The 20,436-nt window shown below is 32.5% G+C and overlaps 1 protein-coding gene across 1 annotated transcript; it reads right to left on the bottom strand.

Moving 5' to 3' along the window:
* Positions 1-14,162: 14,162 nt before the first annotated feature.
* Positions 14,163-19,031, bottom strand: LOC107897623 (ABC transporter F family member 5). Its single transcript, XM_016823134.2, is given in 10 exon segments — positions 14,163-14,462; positions 14,560-14,664; positions 14,887-15,015; positions 15,111-15,212; positions 15,680-15,835; positions 15,956-16,135; positions 16,233-16,373; positions 17,303-17,644; positions 18,064-18,440; positions 18,443-19,031. Coding segments are annotated over 10 exon segments (2,067 nt in total). The 5' UTR covers positions 18,882-19,031; the 3' UTR covers positions 14,163-14,366.
* Between the last annotated feature and the right edge of the window lie 1,405 nt (positions 19,032-20,436).

The following is a 20,436-nucleotide window of genomic DNA, read 5'->3' as shown; positions in this document are numbered from 1 at the left end:
TTTGGCTCCGGGAAGTTAGATTTTTGGGTAATATTGTTTCAGGTTATGGTATACGGTTTGATCCTAGTAAGATTTCAGCCATTGTTGATTGGAAACCACCGAAAAATGTAACCAAGGTTAGAAGTTTCTTGGGGCTAGCTAGGTATTATCAGCGGTTTGTAAATGGATTTTCTATAATTGCTGCTCCTATGACTAGACTACTCTGAAAGAATGTTAAATTTGAATGGACGGAAGAATGTCAACAGAGTTTTAAAGAATTGAAAAAGTTATTAATTGTAGCACCAGTGTTGGTACAACCCGAATCAGGTAAAGAATTTGTGGTGTATAGTGATGCTTCTCGAAATGGCTTAGGATGTGTACTTATGCAAGAAGGAAAAGTGGTGGCTTATGCTTCGAGGCAGTTAAAATCTCACGAAAGAAATTATCCGACTCATGATTTGGAATTAGCTGCTATAGTGTTTGCTTTGAATATTTGGCGACATTATTTGTATGGTGAAAAGTGCCGAGTATATACCGACCACGAAAGTCTTAAGTACTTGATGTCACAAAAAGAGTTGAATTTGAGACAGCGAAGATGGTTGGAGTTATTGAAAGATTACGAGCTTGTTATTGATTACCATCCGGGAAAAACGAATGTGGTTGCCGATGCTTTAAGCAGAAAATTGCTATTTGCTTTGAGAACTATAAACACTCGGTTAAAGATATCAAATGATGGTTCGATTCTAGCAGAGTTAAGAGCAAGACTGATGTTTTTACAAGAGATTTCTGAAGCTCAGAAAAATGATTAAGATTTGCAAGCCAAGAGAAAGCAGTGTGAAGCTGATACGGGATCAGATTTCAAAATTGGATCTGATGGTTGGTTGATGTTTAAAAATCGAATTTGTGTACCAAAAAATGATGAGTTGATTCAAAAGATTTTGCATGAAGCACATTAATGGTTGTTTGGTGGTTCATCCGGGCAGTACGAAAATGTATAATGACTTGAAGAAAATATACTGGTGGAGTGGAATGAAAAGAGATATTTCCGAGTTTGTATCAAAGTGCTTAGTTTGTCAACAAGTGAAAGCTGAACACCAAGTACCTTCGGGATTACTCCAGCCTATTATAGTTCCTGAATGGAAATGGGATCGGATTACTATGGATTTTACATCAGGGTTGCCGTTAACTCCGGGGAAGAAAAATGCCATCTGGGTAATAGTTGATAGACTGACTAAATCGGCTTATTTTATTCCGGTACGTACGGATTATTCTCTTAATAAGTTGGCTGAATTGTATATCCGTGAGATTGTTAGACTTCATGGAATACCTTTGTCAATCATTTCGGATAGAGATCAGAGATTTACTTCACGGATTTGGCAAAAGTTGCAAGAGGGATTAGGTACAAAGTTAAATTTCAGCACTGGCTTTCATCCACAAACTGATGGACAATCAGAGAGAGTAATTCAGATTCTTGAAGACATGCTCAGATGTTGCGTATTGGAATTTCAAGGTAGTTGGGAAAGGTACTTACCGTTGGTAGAATTTACTTATAATAATAGTTATCAAACGATTTTGAAGATGGCACCTTATGAAGCATTGTATGGTCGTAAATGTCGGACGCCATTGTATTGGATTGAACTCAAGGAAAATCAGATTTATGGAGTTGATCTAATTAAAGAAACCGAAGAAAAGGTGAAAGTGATTTGAGATTGTTTGAAAGCTGCTTCAGATAGACAGAAATCTTATGCGGATTTGAAACGAAGGGAAATCGAGTTTCAAGTTGGTGATAAGGTATTTTTGAAAGTGTCTCCATGGAAGAAAGTCCTTAGATTTGGACGGAAGAGCAAGTTAAGTCCACGTTTTATTGGACCATATGAAATAATTGAAAAAGTTGGACCGGTAGCATATCGGCTAGCATTACCACCTGAATTAGAGAAGATTCATGATGTGTTCCACTTATCTATGTTACGTCGGTATCGTTCGAATCCATCACATATAATTTCACCGACAAAAATTGAACGACGACCGGATATGACTTACGAAGAAGAACCGATTAAGATTTTAGCTCGAGAAGTCAAACAATTAAGAAATAAAAGTGTCACTCTCGTGAAAGTATTGTGGCAAAAGCACAGGGTAGAAGAGACTACATGGGAACCTGAAGAAACTATGAGAAACCAATACCCACACCTATTTACCGGTAAGATTTTCGAGGACGAAAATCCTTAAAGGGGGGAGAGTTGTAATATCCCAAATTAGGGCCTAATTGGAATAGTGGTTTCGTGACCACAAATCTGAGATAGAAATAATTATTTTATAATTATTTAGATGTTTATAATATGATTGCATGATTGTGTGAAAATTTCGTGATGAAATCCTATGCCTAAAGTGCTTAAATTAAAATTAGGCACTAAATCGAATAATTTGCAAAACTTGCATTCTAGGAGTTTTTAGTATGAAATTGTTTTGGAATATTAATGAGGAGGTCTTAAATAGCAATTTGACCAATTTCTAAGTCTATGGACAAAAATTGGACATGGATAGAATTTTTGGAAAGTTTAGTAGTAAGGGCATTTTGGTCATTTAGTTATTAAAATGAATTAAAAACAAAATTAAAAGCCAATTTTTGTCCATCTTCTTCATTAGGCCGAAATTTCAAGGGTTCTCCATAGTTAGGGTTTGTTTCAAGCTTCCAAGCTCCATAGTAAGTGATTCCAAGCCCCGTTTTTAATGTTCTTTACATTTTTGGAATCCCGATAGCTCGATTAAGCTTATGCTAGCAATAATTCAACCTAGGGTTCATATTTGGAAAAATACCCGTAGGTGAAATTTGTGTATTTTGGTGTTTTATGATAGAATATGAGGTTTTAAGTTATGTTATACAACTTGTACTACTCGGTTTTAAGCGAAAATGAGTAAAAGGGCTTAATCGGTAAAAATACCTAATAGTCATAAGTACATGTTAGAGTGTGAATTTGACATTTCCATAGAAGGGAAAAATGATCAGCATGTCATAAAACATAAGAATAAGGGATGAAGTTTAATTCCCGAGCCTAGGGGCAAAAGTGTAATTATGCAAAAGTTTAGGGGCAAAAATGTAATTTTTCCAAAGTTTGTATTAAATGTTGTTTTGATGAATGTATGTATTAAATAAGATTAATTTGGCATTATAGATCAAGAGAAACGAGATTCAAGTCGCGATCGAGGGAAAAACAAAGTTAATGAAGAATAGGCTCGATTGCTAATAATTTTATACCGAGGTAAGTTCATGTGTAAATGTAGTAACATAATTGTCATTTTAAGTAACTTAATGATATTTATATGATATGATGATTATTATTATGAAATATTATGCTTTGTGGTTATTGTTGAGTAATATGCAAATTATGTTTATTACTTGTTAAATATGAATTGCTACCGAGTATCGGTTTCAATATTCCGTGGAAGACGGTAAAGATGTGTGATCGAGGAAAAAGCCCGTTTGAACCCTGGGAATAGATTAGAATACAAGTGACATGTCACTAGGATATTTGAGTTCCGAACTCATTGAGTTGAGTCCGAGTTCGTGAGATGTAACTAGGCATCTGAGCTCGTTGAGTTGAGTCCGAGTTCACTTATGGGCGGGTTACATGGTAGCTTGGCTACATAAGTTCCGCACGATATTGAGTTTGTCTAGCTGCGGGTATGACACTTACGTTCATGAAATCTGTGTATTCAAATTATATTCCGATGTGTTCAACGGGTGAATCTTAAGTTAATAAGGAGAAGGCCTAAAACGAAGGTGACATGTTGGTAAGTGTGGTAAATGAGAAAATTTGACAGGTATGTGCTTAAACCCTCAGGTTGAAAACTTGGTATGATGAAATTGTAGAAAGATATTAAATGTAAATGAAACATGAATGTCTTGGTGTTGTTTATGCAAATAATGTTTTATGTGAGATTGTGTGATTATGTTACTTGCTATTTGCATGTGAACTTACTAAGCATTTGTGCTTACTCCCTCCTTTACTGTCATTGTAGTTTCGACAAGCCGGCTTGAGAATCGGGATAGGTCAAAGACTCGTTCACACTATCCGAAGGCTTAAATTGGTAAAATGGCTTGTGTATTTTGAATGTGGCATGTATGGCAAAACACTCACTTTGTGTAATTGATCTTATGATATGGCTATGGTTTGGTAAGAAAAGGGTTTGTAAATGATTAGCCATTGGAATGGCCAATCTAAGTCATATTTGATGTTATGTATGTTTAAAATGCTATTTAGTCCATGAAAATCCTTAGTAAAGTGAAATTTGCCATAAAACAGAATCTGACAGCAGCAGTGATGTAAATTTGAAAAATCACTAAAAATAGTAGAAATGGAATTAAATGATGAGTAAGTTATGAAATTGAAGCTTAATTAGTCTATTTTCATATGGATTGAACAAAACAGGTATATAAATTATATTTTATGAGATATTTGAATTTTTGTGAAACAGGGCTAGAGTGATTTCTGGATCCCCTTTTTTGACTTTAAAAATTCATCATAAACTGTAAAAAACTAATCAAGAAGTCATGCTTTATATGTACAGATTCCTTATTGAGTCTAGTTTTAAGAGAAACAAACTTCATAGTCATTGAAATTCTGTACAGAGAGATATCTGATTCATAATATACAGAGGTCAGAGCAGTCGAACCCTAAAATAGGGGAGACTTTAACTAATAAACTGTACTAATTGGCTTGACCAAAAATGCTATAAAAAATTTAGTAAATATATATATGAGTCTAGTTTCATGGAAAATTTACAGAATTGAATTTCGAGTTTTTGAACTCAAGATATGAATTTTTAAGAGACTGTGACGCAGATTGCTAGCTTGACTGAAAATTTTAAAAATAAATTGTTTGAGCTGTTTAAGTAATAAATTAAGTCTGTTAACACCTCGTGTTCGACTCTGGCGACGGTCCCGGGTACGGGGCGTTACAGGTAAGTTCATATGAGACTTACTTTTTAAATTCATAATATAGTTGTAATACTCATATTTGCCTTTTTAGATCGTATTGTTAGGTATATATGTAACACCTCTTACCCGTGTTCGACACCAGAAAAGGGTATGAGGCATTACCGAACATAAAAACATGCAATTGTATAAAACCGGGTCATGAATTTGCGTTCAAATTTAAAAATTTTCACATTTCATCTTAAAGTCCCTAATGTCGGCCTACGAAGCCCAAATCATGCTTTGGAAACTGTTCAAGACCAAACCGAGAACTTTAGAAAACTTTAAAAAATTTCATGAAAAACAGGGGCACACTCCCGTGTGATATTAGGACATGGCCCGTGCACTAATCTGACTTGTAGTTGCGAAAAAATTTACGTCACACATAGATATCACCACTCATTCATCCACATATGTAAGCATACACATCCTTGAAATGCATCATCATGGACTTATAATATAGCCAATATACCAACGTCAAATGGCTTTACACAACAATGAACTTTCAAATAGCATAGGCCAACATTTTAGGCCAAAAAATTTATGACACATACAAAAATAACCAAGTCCCCTATACACGCCATGACCTTAAGTATAAGAATTATCAATACCCAGTTTGTTAGTTTGATAATGTGATAGGTTCTCCGGCGACTTCCAACCCGAGCTAACCTGAGGACATTATGAACATAGAAAATAAACGGAGTAAGCTATATAACTTAATAAGTTGGTATGTAAATAATAAGAAATTTATTAACATACTTTTACCAATTCTCACAATGTGTTCTCAAGATAATACAATCATAATTGCACATAGTTCCACTATTTACTCTTGTTCGTCTCAAGCTATCTACTCGAGTCACAATCACTAAATTATTTATATCTTGAGCTACGGAACTTCAAATTAAGAACTGCTAATTTTCCATAAAACTAGACTCATATATCTTCTTACCATAAAATTTTCAGAATTTTTGGTCTAGCCAGTAAGTACAGTTTATTCTTTAAAGTCTCCCATGTTTCACTGTCTAATAGTTCCGACCCCTCTTCACTAAAAATTAATTATCTCCTCATACAAGATTTAGATGATGTTCCCATTTATTTCTTTTGAAAATATACTCATTAAGGATTTTAAGCATATAAATTATAACCCATAATTATTTTTTTAAAATTTTTAATTATTTTTTCAAATCAAAGTAGCGGGTTTTGAAATCATTCTGACCCTATCTCACAAAAATTCAAATATTTCATAATATGAAATTCTTTTACTTACACTGTTCCTTTTATATGAAAATAGACTCAATAAGATTTAATTTCATATCTTATTAAACCTCTAATTCGATTTCCACCATTTTTGATGATTTTTCAAACTCACACAACTATTGTTGTCCAAAACTATTTTATAGCTAATTTTACTCTTTCACGTTTCTTTGTATTAACTTTCATTCAACATTCACATAGATTTCGTACATACCTGTATCACTTAAATCAGTTAAACTTCCTTTTTTTTTTATCTTGGTTATGTAAGTTGATACACTTAAACCTTAATGAAAACACATTATTTCAATTCAACATCAAATAATATTAGTGGTTCATATTTCTTTCACATTTAATCATCACATAGTCATATTCGTTTATGCTTAGTCATCTCCCGTTAAACACATCGGAATAATAACGGATACACAGTGGCCTTCACATAGTACCACCCTTGTAGCCAAAGCTATTTTATTCACAAAGTGTCCTTCACATAGTACCACACTTGTATGCAAAGCTATTTTATTCATATAGTGGCCTTCATATAGTACCACACTTGTGTCCAAAGCTATTATATTCACAAAGTGGTGTTCACATAGTCACACACTTGTGTCCAAAGCTATTATATTCAAAAAATGGCCTTCACATAGTACCACACTTGTGTCCAAAGCTATTTTATTCCTAAGGTTCAACCGGGAAATTTCTCACTTAGCACAATGCCATGGACTTATTTCACTTAGATGCCATGGACTTATTTCACTTAGCACATTGCCATGGACTTATTTCACTTAGATGCCATAGTCTTATTTCACTTAGCGCAATGTCATGTCCTAGCTATGGTCTTACATGTGAGTCACTTATTTCACTTAGCACATTGTCATGGTCTAACCATGGTCTTTTACCGTCAATTCATATTTCACTATGCAACGATCGTGATCAATCATGCGTTTTTTCTTAATTCGAATGTTTACTTTAATTTTCACAATTTAATCAAATATATAATAATATTGCATAATTAACACAAATCAATAATGTTTTTTAACATACGAACTTATCTCAACCTAAAATGGTGAAAAGCAACAAATTATCCAATACTCGTTTTTCTCCCGTTCTAAGTCCGAACTTCGTTTTTCTTGATCTATAATATTACATTCAACTTATTAAATTATTATACTATTCAAATCAGTCCAAAAATCATATTATGGTAAAATTATATTTTTATCCCTAAGTTTCACATATTTACAAATTTACCCCTAGGCTCGTAAAATGAAATGTATCCATTTTTCTCAATACCCAAGCCTAGCCGATTCATATTCCCTCTTATAACAGCCCATATTTTTCACTAAATCACATTTCCTACACATATTTTACAACTTTTACAAATAGGTCCTTTTATGAAATTTCATCAAAAATTACTTAGAAAAAGTTGTTATCACACTCCAAACTTTCATATTCTTCCATAAAACATCAAAACACATGTATTTCATCCATGGGTAAATTTTAAACACAAACTCTAGCTCAAAATAATGGTAGAAATAGTTAAACTGAGTTACGAGGATCTCAAAAATGTAAAAAAATCATTAAAAACGGGGCTAAACGGACTTACAATCGAGCTTGGAAGCTTGAAAAACCCTAGCCATGGTTTCCCCTTGTGAAATTCGGCCATGGGGTTGAAGATGGAAAAAAATTGGCTTTTAATTTTGTTTTTAATTCATTTTAATTACTAAATGACCAAAATGCCCCTAACTTAAAAATATTCTATTTCACCTATTTCATGTCCATTTTGTCCAACAAATTAACCAATGGTCTAATTACCATTTAAGGACCTCCAATTTAAAATTTCATAACAATTGGGCACCTCTAACATGTAGAACTCAACTTTTGCACTTTTTACAATTTAGTCCTTTGGACTAAATTGAGTGCCCAAACGTCAAAATTTTCGAACAAAATTTTCACGAAATCATTCCATGAAATTGCAGACCATAAAAATATAATAAAATAATTTTTTTTTCTAGTCGAATTTGTAGTCCCGAAACCACTGTTCCGACTAGGCCCAAAATCGGGCTATTACAATATATATTGTCTCAGTATCAAATGGATTAATTCGATAAAACTTGATATGTATGAGAAATATGGGAAGATACGTAACATCAAAAGGATGTAAATTGCTATACAAATGGATTAATTTGTAAGAAATGTTGATAAATGAATTGATAGTTGGTTTTGATTAATCGAATCATATCGATGTGAATTTGATTAATTATTGAGATAAAATACTTAAATGAAAGGTATTTAGATGTGTATAGGATAATTAAACTGTGTAGAGTATTGCATGATATTGAGATGAATATGATACATGCTTTAGTGATTGGAAATGTTGCGTTGACATGAATGTACTGAATCTCTAATAAGTGCTCTTGATAGCACTACGGTGCTCTTAACAATACTTTCATACTCCTAATAGCACAACAATGCTCCTAACCATACTTTCGTACTCCTAATAGCTCAAGAATGCTCTTAACCGTACTTTTGTACTACTAATAGCACAACGGTGCTCCTGACTGTACTTTTGTACTCCTGATAGCACAACGGTAGATCCATGTATAGACTTAAGCAAAGATCTCGCTCATGGAATCAAAGATTTGACCAAGCAATCAAGACTTTTGGATTTGAGCAAAACGTAGATGAACCTTGTGTTTACAAACATTTAGGGATGGAAAGGTGGTCTTTCTTGTTCTATATGTCGATGACATTCTACTCATTGGAAATGATGTAAGGACATTGTCATCGGTTAAACTGTGGTTTACCCAATAGTTTAGCTTGAAGGACTTGGGAGAAGCTAATTTTGTTCTAGGCATTCGAATCCTAAGTGATCGAAAGAATAAAGTGATAGCCCTATTTCAAGCTTCATACATAGACAAGATATTCGAGTGTTATGCAATGATCGATTCGAAGAAGGGAAATCAACCTTCCGTATCAAGATTTCATCTCTCTTTATAAGACTGTCCTAATACAATGGAAGAAATAGAGAATATAATAAAGGCTTCTTATGCTTCGACAGTAGGAAGTCTCATATATGTTATGCTATGCCATGCCCACGCCCATGCCTAGATATCTGTTTTACAGCAGAGTGGTAAGTCGATATCAGACGAATCCAAGACCAAAGCACTAGCAAGAAGTTAATCATATACTCAAGTATTTACAGAGAACGAAGAATTATATGCATATATATTCCATAGGAGATCTCATTCTTATCAAATATACTGATTCTGACTTCCAAATGTGTCGGGATATGAGGAAATCAACTTAGGCTGTGTTGTTTGCCTTAGATGGTGGGTTTTTAGTGTGAACAAGTGTCAAACAGGGTTGCACTACTGACTTCACTATGGAGGGCCGAATATGAGGTATGAAAAAGCAATGACAATATAACAATGTGGATATAGCTAAAATTGAATAAATCACATAAGGACAAAACACATAAGGGAGACAGTAGTGTTTGATAGAATGGTAGATGTAGTCAAAGATCGCATATGAGAAAAAAACCTTGAGGATTTGTTTAGCCAAAACTCTTATAGCTAAAGAGTTCTTTGGGAAACATATGGAAGGGCACAAGAATGCGAAACATGACTCATTTACTTCACTAGATCAAGTGGGAGACTGATGGATCTGGTGTCTTAAGTGTAGTATTTTCGTTTAAGTACACTTGTAATTTTTTCAAAAAAATTGGTTAATAAAAAAATTCATTTATTACATTAATATACTTTGTATAATTGTTCTCACATGGTTTCTGCACGCAAAGCAAAATGGAAGTAAATGTTTCTCATTGGTTATCTGATATTTAACTAATACTAAGTGGTATTACGTGGTCGGATCGTAGTACGGAAAGAAAACTTGTATTAGTAGATGAACTTAAACATGTCTTTAATCTAATCAGAAATAAGCAAACGATTGAAAGACTAATATGACATGTATCAAGTCCAATTGGGGAGATGCCTTGTCTTGGGCATCGGAATGGATGACTCTCAAAAGATAGAGACATAAATGTGATTGACTGGACTGAAAGTACACAGGGCATAACCCAAGCAGAATAGATCCTTAATTTGTTTATGGATTTATTCACTTCTGACGTTCATAGTGTGACATACCTAAATCTTGAGTGGATGGCAAAACTATGTATGCATGACTCATGCATTTTGATGTAAGTAAAAGTTTGAGTTCAAATAGATAAGGAATTGAAAGCTGGTGCGTTAGGAGTATGACTTCTATAGTATGTAGTGTCATTCGCAATAGTAGAATTCATAGCCCAAAACATGGGTAAATGATATCCTCTCATTGGCATTATATGGTTGATGAAAAGTAAACGTGGCTTCGGGTCATCGTCTTTGTGATGGATGACTTGATCACTATTTGATAGTGATTGACATTCATAAAGGAGGATGTAATGGTTACCATGAGATAAAATAGGATCATATTAGGAAAACGTATATTATCCTAAAGAGATCAATGATATCTTATGAGGGTAACACACTAATAAGAAGGTCATTGGACGAGCACTAAGTAGTTGCTTTTGTAATAGTATGTCTTTGGGGAAAGCTCAGCCACAATACTATAGTGGAATGATTTCGTGACTAAATGAGTTTATAATTAATAGGTGAAAAGCCGGAACTTAATTATAAATCATTTGAGCCTTAACTTTGTATGTCCGATCGGTCCCTCTATTAGCTCGTTGAAACCAGAAATGAATTATGTGTTTGAATAAAAATGAAATGAATTAATAGAACAAGAGAAATGAGAAACATTCATGAACGATTATGGTTTTCTCCGAAATGGAGAAATGAAATCATATGGAAATTAATAAAGGTTTCCAAAAATGGAAATCGAAATGAAAATGTAAATATAAATTTTCAATCCTATATAGGATTAATTAAAAAATGATGGAAGAATGAGTTTATGTTTTTAGATTGTTTTGAAGCCCGAAAATAAAAATAAATCATTCGGTCATAGTGAACATGTTGAGTTGTGACATATTGAATGAATTTTCTCAGAATTTTACCGGAGGTAAAATTGTCAAAATTTTACTAGAGTAAAATTGGCATAAGAAAATTATATAATATGTAAATATTAAAATTTATTTTGGGAAATAGAAAAACTGAATTAAATTGGATCACATTATAGACTACTAGGTCAAAAAGGCCTAGGAAGTACTCGTAATTAGACTTGATGTGAGAGAGACCCAAAACCCCTTATATAACATGAAGGGGGCGACAACCCTAGTAGAAATACAAGGGTGAGTCATTCACCCCTCTCCTACTCTAAGTATGATTTTGTTTTTCTATTTAAAATAAACATCTATAGTTGTACAAGTGTTCTACCTTCTCTTCCTATAAATAGATAGCATCGGTAGAGCTATTAACACAACTTTTGAGAGATTATTATTCTACCAAAACTTGAGAGAATTTATTCTTAACTTTTAAATATATTTTTCCAGAATAATAATTTTATCAGTTTTTTAAAGAAGAGAAAATTTTCGTTTTCACCCTAAAATGATTTTTTTTTCTAGTTCTGTGTTTTAGTTCAATTGGTTTGAGTCCACACTCGAAGCAGTTCTTGGTATGAGAATAACAGAGAAGATCATTTGGTTGAAAGCTGAAAAACATCAAGGTTCTGCTTATCAGAAAACACATGTGCATATTCGATTAAGGTTTATTACTATAAATATCACAAATTGGGTTGGCTTTCAAATTTTTAATTTTTCACTGTGCAAGAAAATTATTTTCAAACTGGATTTTTATCCAACAACTCAGTCTACTTTCAGGGCTTATGTTATTCAAATTCATGGGAAGGTTGTTGTCCTGATGCCGTTATCGATACATTTCCTTAAAATTTGATAGTATTCTAGATATAGATTGGTTAACTTGTAATCAAATGGTAGAAACTGTGAACAAAACTAGATTGTATTGTGATAATAGAAGAGTAAATCGATTACTGATCGAGGTGACAGATCTGAATATTCCACCAATATCATGGTAATGTTATCTACTCAAATACTAATACAAGAAGGTCTTGCATTTTAGATACAGAATATACAGATTGCAGATAAAACAAGTCCAATGGTTAATGTATTCTTTAATGTGTTCACAGAAGATATATCAAAGTTTTCACCCAAAAGAAAAGTTGAATTTATTATTAAATTAGCATTGGAAACTGCATCAATATCTGTTACAATTTCGGTCCTAATGGTGAAAATGAAAGAGATTTCATATTAAAATAACTAGAATATTTTTAAAATTTTAAAATTTAACTAAAATATAATGATATGAAATTTTGATAATTATAAAGTAAAAACTATCTATTTATATTAATAGCTTATGTAACTATATAATTATAATTATGAATTTCACTATTATATTGTTAACTATTTCATCTTACTTTATGCGATAATATTTTAATAATTAAAAAAATTATCATAATTTCATATTTAAATGTATAATGTTTGTTGGGTTTTTTACATAAATAATATAAAAAATAATTAATTTCGAAAAGAGTATGGGAAATTGATTAATTACGAAAATAGGACTGAAATTATTGGCGACATCAAACTGAAATGTGATGACCTAAAATTCAAGGTCTTAATATGTAAATTTTCTATTTGGATTGTAAAGCTTTTAAGGTGCTGCTCGTAGTGTGGCACACCAAACTTTAAATAGGGTAAATTGCTTCATAAATCCTCATTGCTTCAACACAAAAAAATAGAGAGGCCTCTTACTAAGTAGTCCAAAAAGTTTTTTCTACCAAAAAGTATTTTTGTAAAAAAGTTTATTCCAATTGGAAATAAATTTTATTTATTTTTTGAAAATTAATTTTTTTTGTTCAAATTATGTCTATTATATCTGGAAACTATAAATTTAACTAATAATTATAAATTATACATAATAAGTCTAAAGCTTTTATAATTATAATTTTATATCATGTCCGTAAATCTAATTGATAATAAAGATAATTATAAAAGCTTTAGAAAAGCCTTATTATTTATAAAAACATTTTGGACTAATTGGTTAGACTTCACTTTTTTTTTTTGGAGGGGAACAAAAAGAAAATAATAAACAAGGAAGGTTTACAAAAGGAATTAACCCTATTTAAGGTTGGACGCCATTAAAAGTGTTTTCAGCACAAACAAAATGAAAAACTTTCATATTAGGTCCCTGAATATTTTAGGTCATCACAATTCAGTCTGGTGTCACCTATATGTCAAGCAGCACAGGTAAAATATTGTAGAAAATACCTTATTTTCATAATTAATTTGTTTCCATACCATCTTCGTAATTAATTACTTTTTATATTATTTGGGTAAAAAAATTCATATTTGTCTCTTAAAAATAATTATGCTCTTATCATTTATATGAATAGCTTTTTTGAAAAAAATTTATATAATTATTTCTTCATACATTCATTTAGTATAATACTACCAGTAAATTATTAAATGTTAAAAAATTTTATTGTAACAAATTTTAATAAAAAATCAAATTTGAAATATAATGACTAAAAATATTAATTTAAGTTGAAATAAATAAAATTAGATAACAAAAATTTGTTAATTTTAAAAATTTAACGGGTATTTACGTGAGAAAATAACATAACATATGAAATAAAAATGTTTGAAATTGAAACTTAAGAGTGCAACGAAATCATTAGACAAATTAAGTCACAAATCAACTATTTTTACAATTCATAGACTTTTTCATTTATTGTGCATTTTTAATATTGTTTGAGGAAATTAAAATTTTATCAACAATGTGTGATCTTTTTAATAAATTTGATTTTATAAAGTATAGATAGAGATGCAAATTAATGTTACCAAAAATATTATTCATAAATACATTTACTTTTATCCATAAATTAAAAACTTAATGACTTAAACTATATTTTAATTAAATAAAATTATTTTATTTTTGACATACTTTAATAGAGAAAATTTATTAACTTGATATTTAGATTAATTAATTATACAAGAGCTTCAACTTGGAAGTTGGAACTGTATTTCTATCAACACTATTATATACAGAAGAAGGTGCTCAATTCCACATCCTAGCCATTTTATACTGTAAAACTTCATTTACCAATGGCTCATCTTTAATCAATGTATGCATTATAGATCCAATGTTTCATTTCAATTCCATCTCTTGGCATTCTTCTGCCCTTTCGACTTCTGTTTCGCAGCTTGAAACGCCTGCCGTTTTTGTTTCTTCTGAGCTTCTTTCTCAGCCTGTTCAACACATGGGACGCAATTATTATATCTTGATAACCTCTACAGTTCGGAAAATGCTAATAAGAATTACAAGGGTATTAGTTATATAGCTTACCTTTGACATCTTGGATTTGGTTTTCACTTTTGGAGCTTTCTCATCAAGCTCCGCCTCACGCTCGAGCTCCTTTTCCCTTGCCTCAAGGTTCTTCTCCAGAAAATACTGTTGATTTGGAACAGCAGTTAATCAGGTGGGAAGAAGAAAAGGACTCATTGAACATGCATATTTTAGGTAACCAATGAACTCATGGATTATAAAGACTTAGTAATTTACTGGATGACACATTCCGGTTAATCAATATATAGGAGGCAAGAAATGCAGATAGGAAAACAAGTTAAGGAAATAAGAGCAACCCAAGCAGACATTCAAGGCAACCATACTCACATTGTAATCGCCTACATAGTCCTGCAAATGCCCGTCTTTTACTTCCACTACTCTGTTCACAATTTGCTTTATAAAGAATCGGTCATGAGAAACAGTAATGACTGTGCCACTGTACTCTCTAATTGCCTCCTAATAGAAGAATGAGAGATTGCAGCGTTATATGCTGCTATTTTGATAAAAAGAAACAAATGGAGAACAAAGAAAGGTTAAGGAAAAACTCAAACCTCTAGCATTTCCTTTGAGGGTATATCCAGGTGATTTGTTGGTTCATCCAAAACTAGCAGGGTTGACGGTTTTACCATGAATTTACAAAATGCAAGCCGTGCCTAAATGAAACCGGACAACACAAATTTCAAGTTCATGCTTTTTAAACAAGGAAACGTAAAGTAGCCAAGACATGTACAACAACATCCACCAGATATAATTCACAATACATTTTCTATTTTTTTTTAGAATAATAAGGAAGCTTTGGAAGAATTTAACATGCAGAAACATTGAAGAGCACCATATTATGTTAGTCTTGTATCATAATTCATCAGCATGCATGTCTAAATCATTTGAATTCAATATGACAACCAGCAATTTTAAAACTTCAACTAAGTATCCGGAAATTGCCAAATTGACCACCATGTTATGAATTAACATCAACATAATATTTTAGGCCCATGAGAATAGGATGCCCCTTCAAATATTGGAGTATTGTATGAAAGAGAATAAGCATAAAATAATTTTTTTAATGAAATCCATAAAAGCAAAACAGTATCCGACATATAAATTTCTACATTAAGATTACCTTCTCACCACCACTCAAAAGGGAAACCTTTCTGTCAAGCATATCAGCTTTGAAGTTGCAACGACCAAGAAGTCCCTTAATATCATCAATTCTCCAGTCCTCTGCAACGTCTTCCACTGTCTGAAGCACTGTTTTATCTAAATCAAGAGCCTCAGCCTGAAAATTTGTTCATTAAATTCAGTCAGTGCTTTGCACTTTTTTAGCTCAAAAGCGAAATTGAGCAACTTAGCAGCAAGATCAGAAACACGATATACATATACTTCAGAGGCCAAATACCTGATTCTGCTCAAAATAATTTGGTAAAACATTATGCTCCCCAAGCAACACTTCACCTCCACTTGGATTCTCTAGGCCCATTATCAGCTTCAGTAAAGTACTCTTTCCACAACCATTTGGACCAATAATGGCAATTTTCTCTCCTCTTTCAATTGAAAGACTTGCCCTGTCAACTAGCAGCTGATACACAAACCATGTTTCTGTCATAAATGAGAAGATTAAATAAAGAAAAAAAGTCCAAACCATCTTTTTCATACCACAAAACATCTCAACTTACCTCATCCTCATAACCAAATTCCAGATTCTTAATAGTAACAACAGATCTCCCACTTCTTCCACGCTCAGGGAACCTAATCTTCATTTGTTTCCGTTGAAATGGCTTCTCTATTTGGCCCTCTTCTTGAAGTCTCTCCAGCTTCTGTTACAAGTCAGAAAGGAGAAGGAGAAATTACTTAACCAGAAAGTTGTTTAGTGATTAAAGAATATAAGCACAAGAACAGAGGATCCTTTAACCATTTAAGTAGCAAACACTATCAAAACCAAAAGATAGAAAACAGAAGGTAAAACATTAAGCCAGCATCAAAAAACCTTATTCTCCAAAAGAATGTGTCCGTAGCTACACTGACACTGAGAATTAACTTTAAGAAGACAGAACATTCATGAGGCAAACTTGCAAGAAATGGTCTTTTATACAATAGAATTAAAATGGAAGTAGAAAGACACAAAAAGAGTAATCAATGTGGTATACCAACGTTCATAGGTAAAACTGTTTAAGCAGATTAACTCTACCAGCGAAAAGAACAGAGGTTCCATCCTCACAAGTTTCATGCAACTCATGTGATCCGGTATGGAATTATATTTGGTAAAGTGATTAGAAAACTTGATGAGAAAAGAAGAAATTCTTGTAGGATAATATAGCAAACAACTTTAGGTGAATGATATAAAAGTATCAACTGAATTTCAGCAAAGTTTCCTAAGGAACCATAACTAGCCTAGAATTCTAAAGAAATCCACTTAAGAGTTTTGGGGGGGGGGGGTAAATGATCCCCAATATACTCAATCAAACTAAAACCTGCATTCTAGGTAACATACTTCCTTATGCAATCAATTTTATAGAGTAAAATCATCTATGATTTTTAAAAAATCTTATGAAAATTTAGGCACCCATGTGAAAAATACTCAGTCAAGCAGGTTTACAATCTGGCAGTAACTTCATGTAATCATCAACACATGCATATTTACTGGATAGCATACAGTGGTGTAAAACTACACATCAGACATTACAGTCTAATGACCAAAGCAGACAGCTACCATTCCTCAAAGAGCTAAATGCCCCCTCAAAAATACCTTTTCAGCAGAAGAAGCACGGCCAGAATTTGCCCCTGCTCCTAATCTGTTTATCAAGTCTTTTGTCTGCTCAATTTCCTGCTGCTGCTTCTCCCACGCTGCATATTGACTTTCAACCCATGCTGCCTTCGCCTCAACATACTGAGAATAATTACCCTCAAATGTCCTCGAAACACCCATGTCAGTCTCCACAATCTTTGTACACAACTGATCTAGAAAAGCTCTATCATGAGATATGATGACCATTGGCACATCTTGCTTGTTGAGATATCCTTCAAGCCACTCGATTGTATCAAGGTCAAGGTGATTTGTAGGCTCGTCCAAAAGCAATAAATCAGGCTCCTGCAAAATTACATGGAGGTCAACAAACAGCTAGCAATGCCAATATAATTTTCTGCACATCATACACATGCATCTATGAATTAACAACTTCAACATCATAAACTATCTCGAAAGCTAAATATTTTGTCAGTCTATTCAAAGTTTAAACTTCCAATCAACAGGTGCCAAAGTGATTTCAGCTGCTAACAGTCGACATTAATAGCCAACCTCCAACCACAACTATTACTTCTGCAAAATGTAAATAATTTCACTTTGAACATTACTTGTATATATCTCTTTATCACTCATAAATAAGGTTCAAAATCTTCATTGCGCCAACTTTTTCTCAAGAAAAAGAATAGAAACCATAGACAACCTATGAAACTATGAATAGAACAATTTTGCAGCAAGAAAGATATGCATGAAAGCAACAATTTTACCTGCAACAAAATCTTCCCAAGTGACATCCTCATCTGCCATCCGCTACTAAAACTTGCGACCAACCTATCGGAATCCTCGGGGGAAAACCCAAGCTCTGGCATCAACTTACTAACCTTAGCATCAACCTCATCCAAATCCACAGCCTGAGCCCTCCTCTGCAACAAATCAAACTCATCCAAAAGCCTTCCCATCAACTCCAAATCCTCGGTAGCCCCTTCTATCGCCTTCTGTACCCTCTCTAACCTGTCAGAAATATCCAATTCTTCTTTAAAAGCACTCATAAACTCCTCCCTCACCGTCCTGCTCATCGAAACCTCAAATTCTTGGTTCAAAAACGCAATTTTCATGTTTGATTTGGCCTTTATAACGTTCCCGAATCGGGTTCTTCTTGTCCCGTTATAATTCTCATCTGGGTCGTTTTCCCTGCTCCATTTACTCCAACCAGTCCAACTTTCTCGCCTTTTTTCACTTCCCAACTCACATCTTTCAAAACGGTTACTCCTTTATAGCTCTTGCTAATGTTTTCAAGCTTTACACCGGAGGAAATACCCGAAGCACCGGTATTGGATTGCTTGTTGGAACGTTTCCGATCAATTTCTTCTGTATTGGAGGAAAACAGTGATTCAATGTCGCTTTCAGGGTCCTTAACGGAGGTTTCAACGCTGAGAGTGGAAACTTGGGCAGTTATTTTAGTTGGTCTAAATTTAAAGGTTTTGGGGGAGACTGAAGAGGAGGGATTGGGAGTAAACGAGGGGCGAAGAGAGGTGAAGAACGTTGAACGAAGGTCTAAACGGTGGAGTTTTGTGGAGAGCACCATGTTTGGGCGAGTGAAGGAAAGTATGGGAAATGAAAGGAAAAAAGGAGAAAGAAAAGAGGTGGGAAGAAAGGCAATGGGGGAGTTTCTCAGCCAGTAGGGTAAAAGAGAAACTCTCAGCCCACCAGTTGAGATGAGATGAGAGGGGGAGACACATGATATACAGGTGAAAGAGGGAGATTTCTACAGATGGCTGTAGTCCATCCAAAATGACAATTAATTAATTAATTAAAAATATCTAGTTTTATTTTTCTCATAAATAAATATACAAGTATAACTAAAATTTTATCAAATGACAGCGTAGAATATAAGTATGTACAACAAATAATAAAATGTAGTGTTTAAAATTAATAATAATAATAACAACATATATAATATTTATAAAAATATTTATAAAATTAAAAAGATAAATTTTTTTTTAAATTATGAGTAAAAAATTAAAAAAATAAATACATCATATTAAAAAAAAATATACTTTAATTAATTTTGTTATGCGTGTGAAAGGAAATCATTATTACAAATCTAATTAAATTTTAACACCAATTCAATGAATGAAAATATTGGTATATTGATAAAAAAGTTTATAAACCCATTAAGCATGTATTGGATCTTTGGATATATATTAGTTTTAATTTTTTATTTAAAAATTATATAAAAAATATGAAAATATAAAATGTTATAATAATAATAAGAATTTAATAGAAAGGAAAACTTAGCTCTTTTTTCAATTGAGTTGGTACACAATTAACCGATCAGCACCAACTCAGTCACAAATTTAAATATAATATATATACATGATGAGGGTGAGAGAAAATGTTTTTTTGTAAAAAAAAAATCTAAAGTAATAAAAAAAATTATTTATAAATTCATTAAATAGGTGTTTAATCATTGGTGTGTTAATTTTTATTTTTATTTAAAAATTATATAAAATTAAGAAAAGACCAAAACCCATCAAAATATAATAATAACAATTTAATAGAAATGATAAATTAATCTTTTTCCAACTCAGTTGTTACCCAATAAATCGTGACACTAATTCAGCAGAGCCAAGGGGTTGGCAGAGGGTCGTGCCCCTTAAAATAGAATTTTTTTCATTTAAGTTCCTTTATAATTTATAAAATTTTAAATTAGTAATAGTAAAATTATACTTTTTCCCCTAAAAGTGATAAAAATTTGATTCAATTCTTTAAAAATTATAAAGATATAGACAATTGAAATGGTGAAATTACATTTTTACTATCATAAAAATATATAATTTAATTTCAACCCCCTAACAAAAAATTTGGCTTCACCTTTGTGTAATAGTAAAGAACTTGTTTATAAACCCATTAAACTTGTAATGGTAACGAAGTTGGTATGCTGGGTACATGATATATGAATGACATAGATTCATTTACAATAGTAAAATTCATGGTTCGTTCAAAGAGTAAATGAAATCTTCTCATTGGCATTGTATGAACTATGAAATAGGAATTTAGCCATGGCTTGTTCGTTTGGGACAAATGATTGTTATTGCTATCTGTTAGAAATAATCTTTTTTATTGTGAAAAATGGGATG

This window comes from Gossypium hirsutum, chromosome A11, assembly GCF_007990345.1.
Source record: "Gossypium hirsutum isolate 1008001.06 chromosome A11, Gossypium_hirsutum_v2.1, whole genome shotgun sequence".
In the NCBI taxonomy this organism is placed as follows: domain Eukaryota; kingdom Viridiplantae; phylum Streptophyta; class Magnoliopsida; order Malvales; family Malvaceae; genus Gossypium; species Gossypium hirsutum.
Note: the sequence above shows the minus strand (reverse complement) of the source record. Positions and strands in the feature narration are given on the sequence as shown.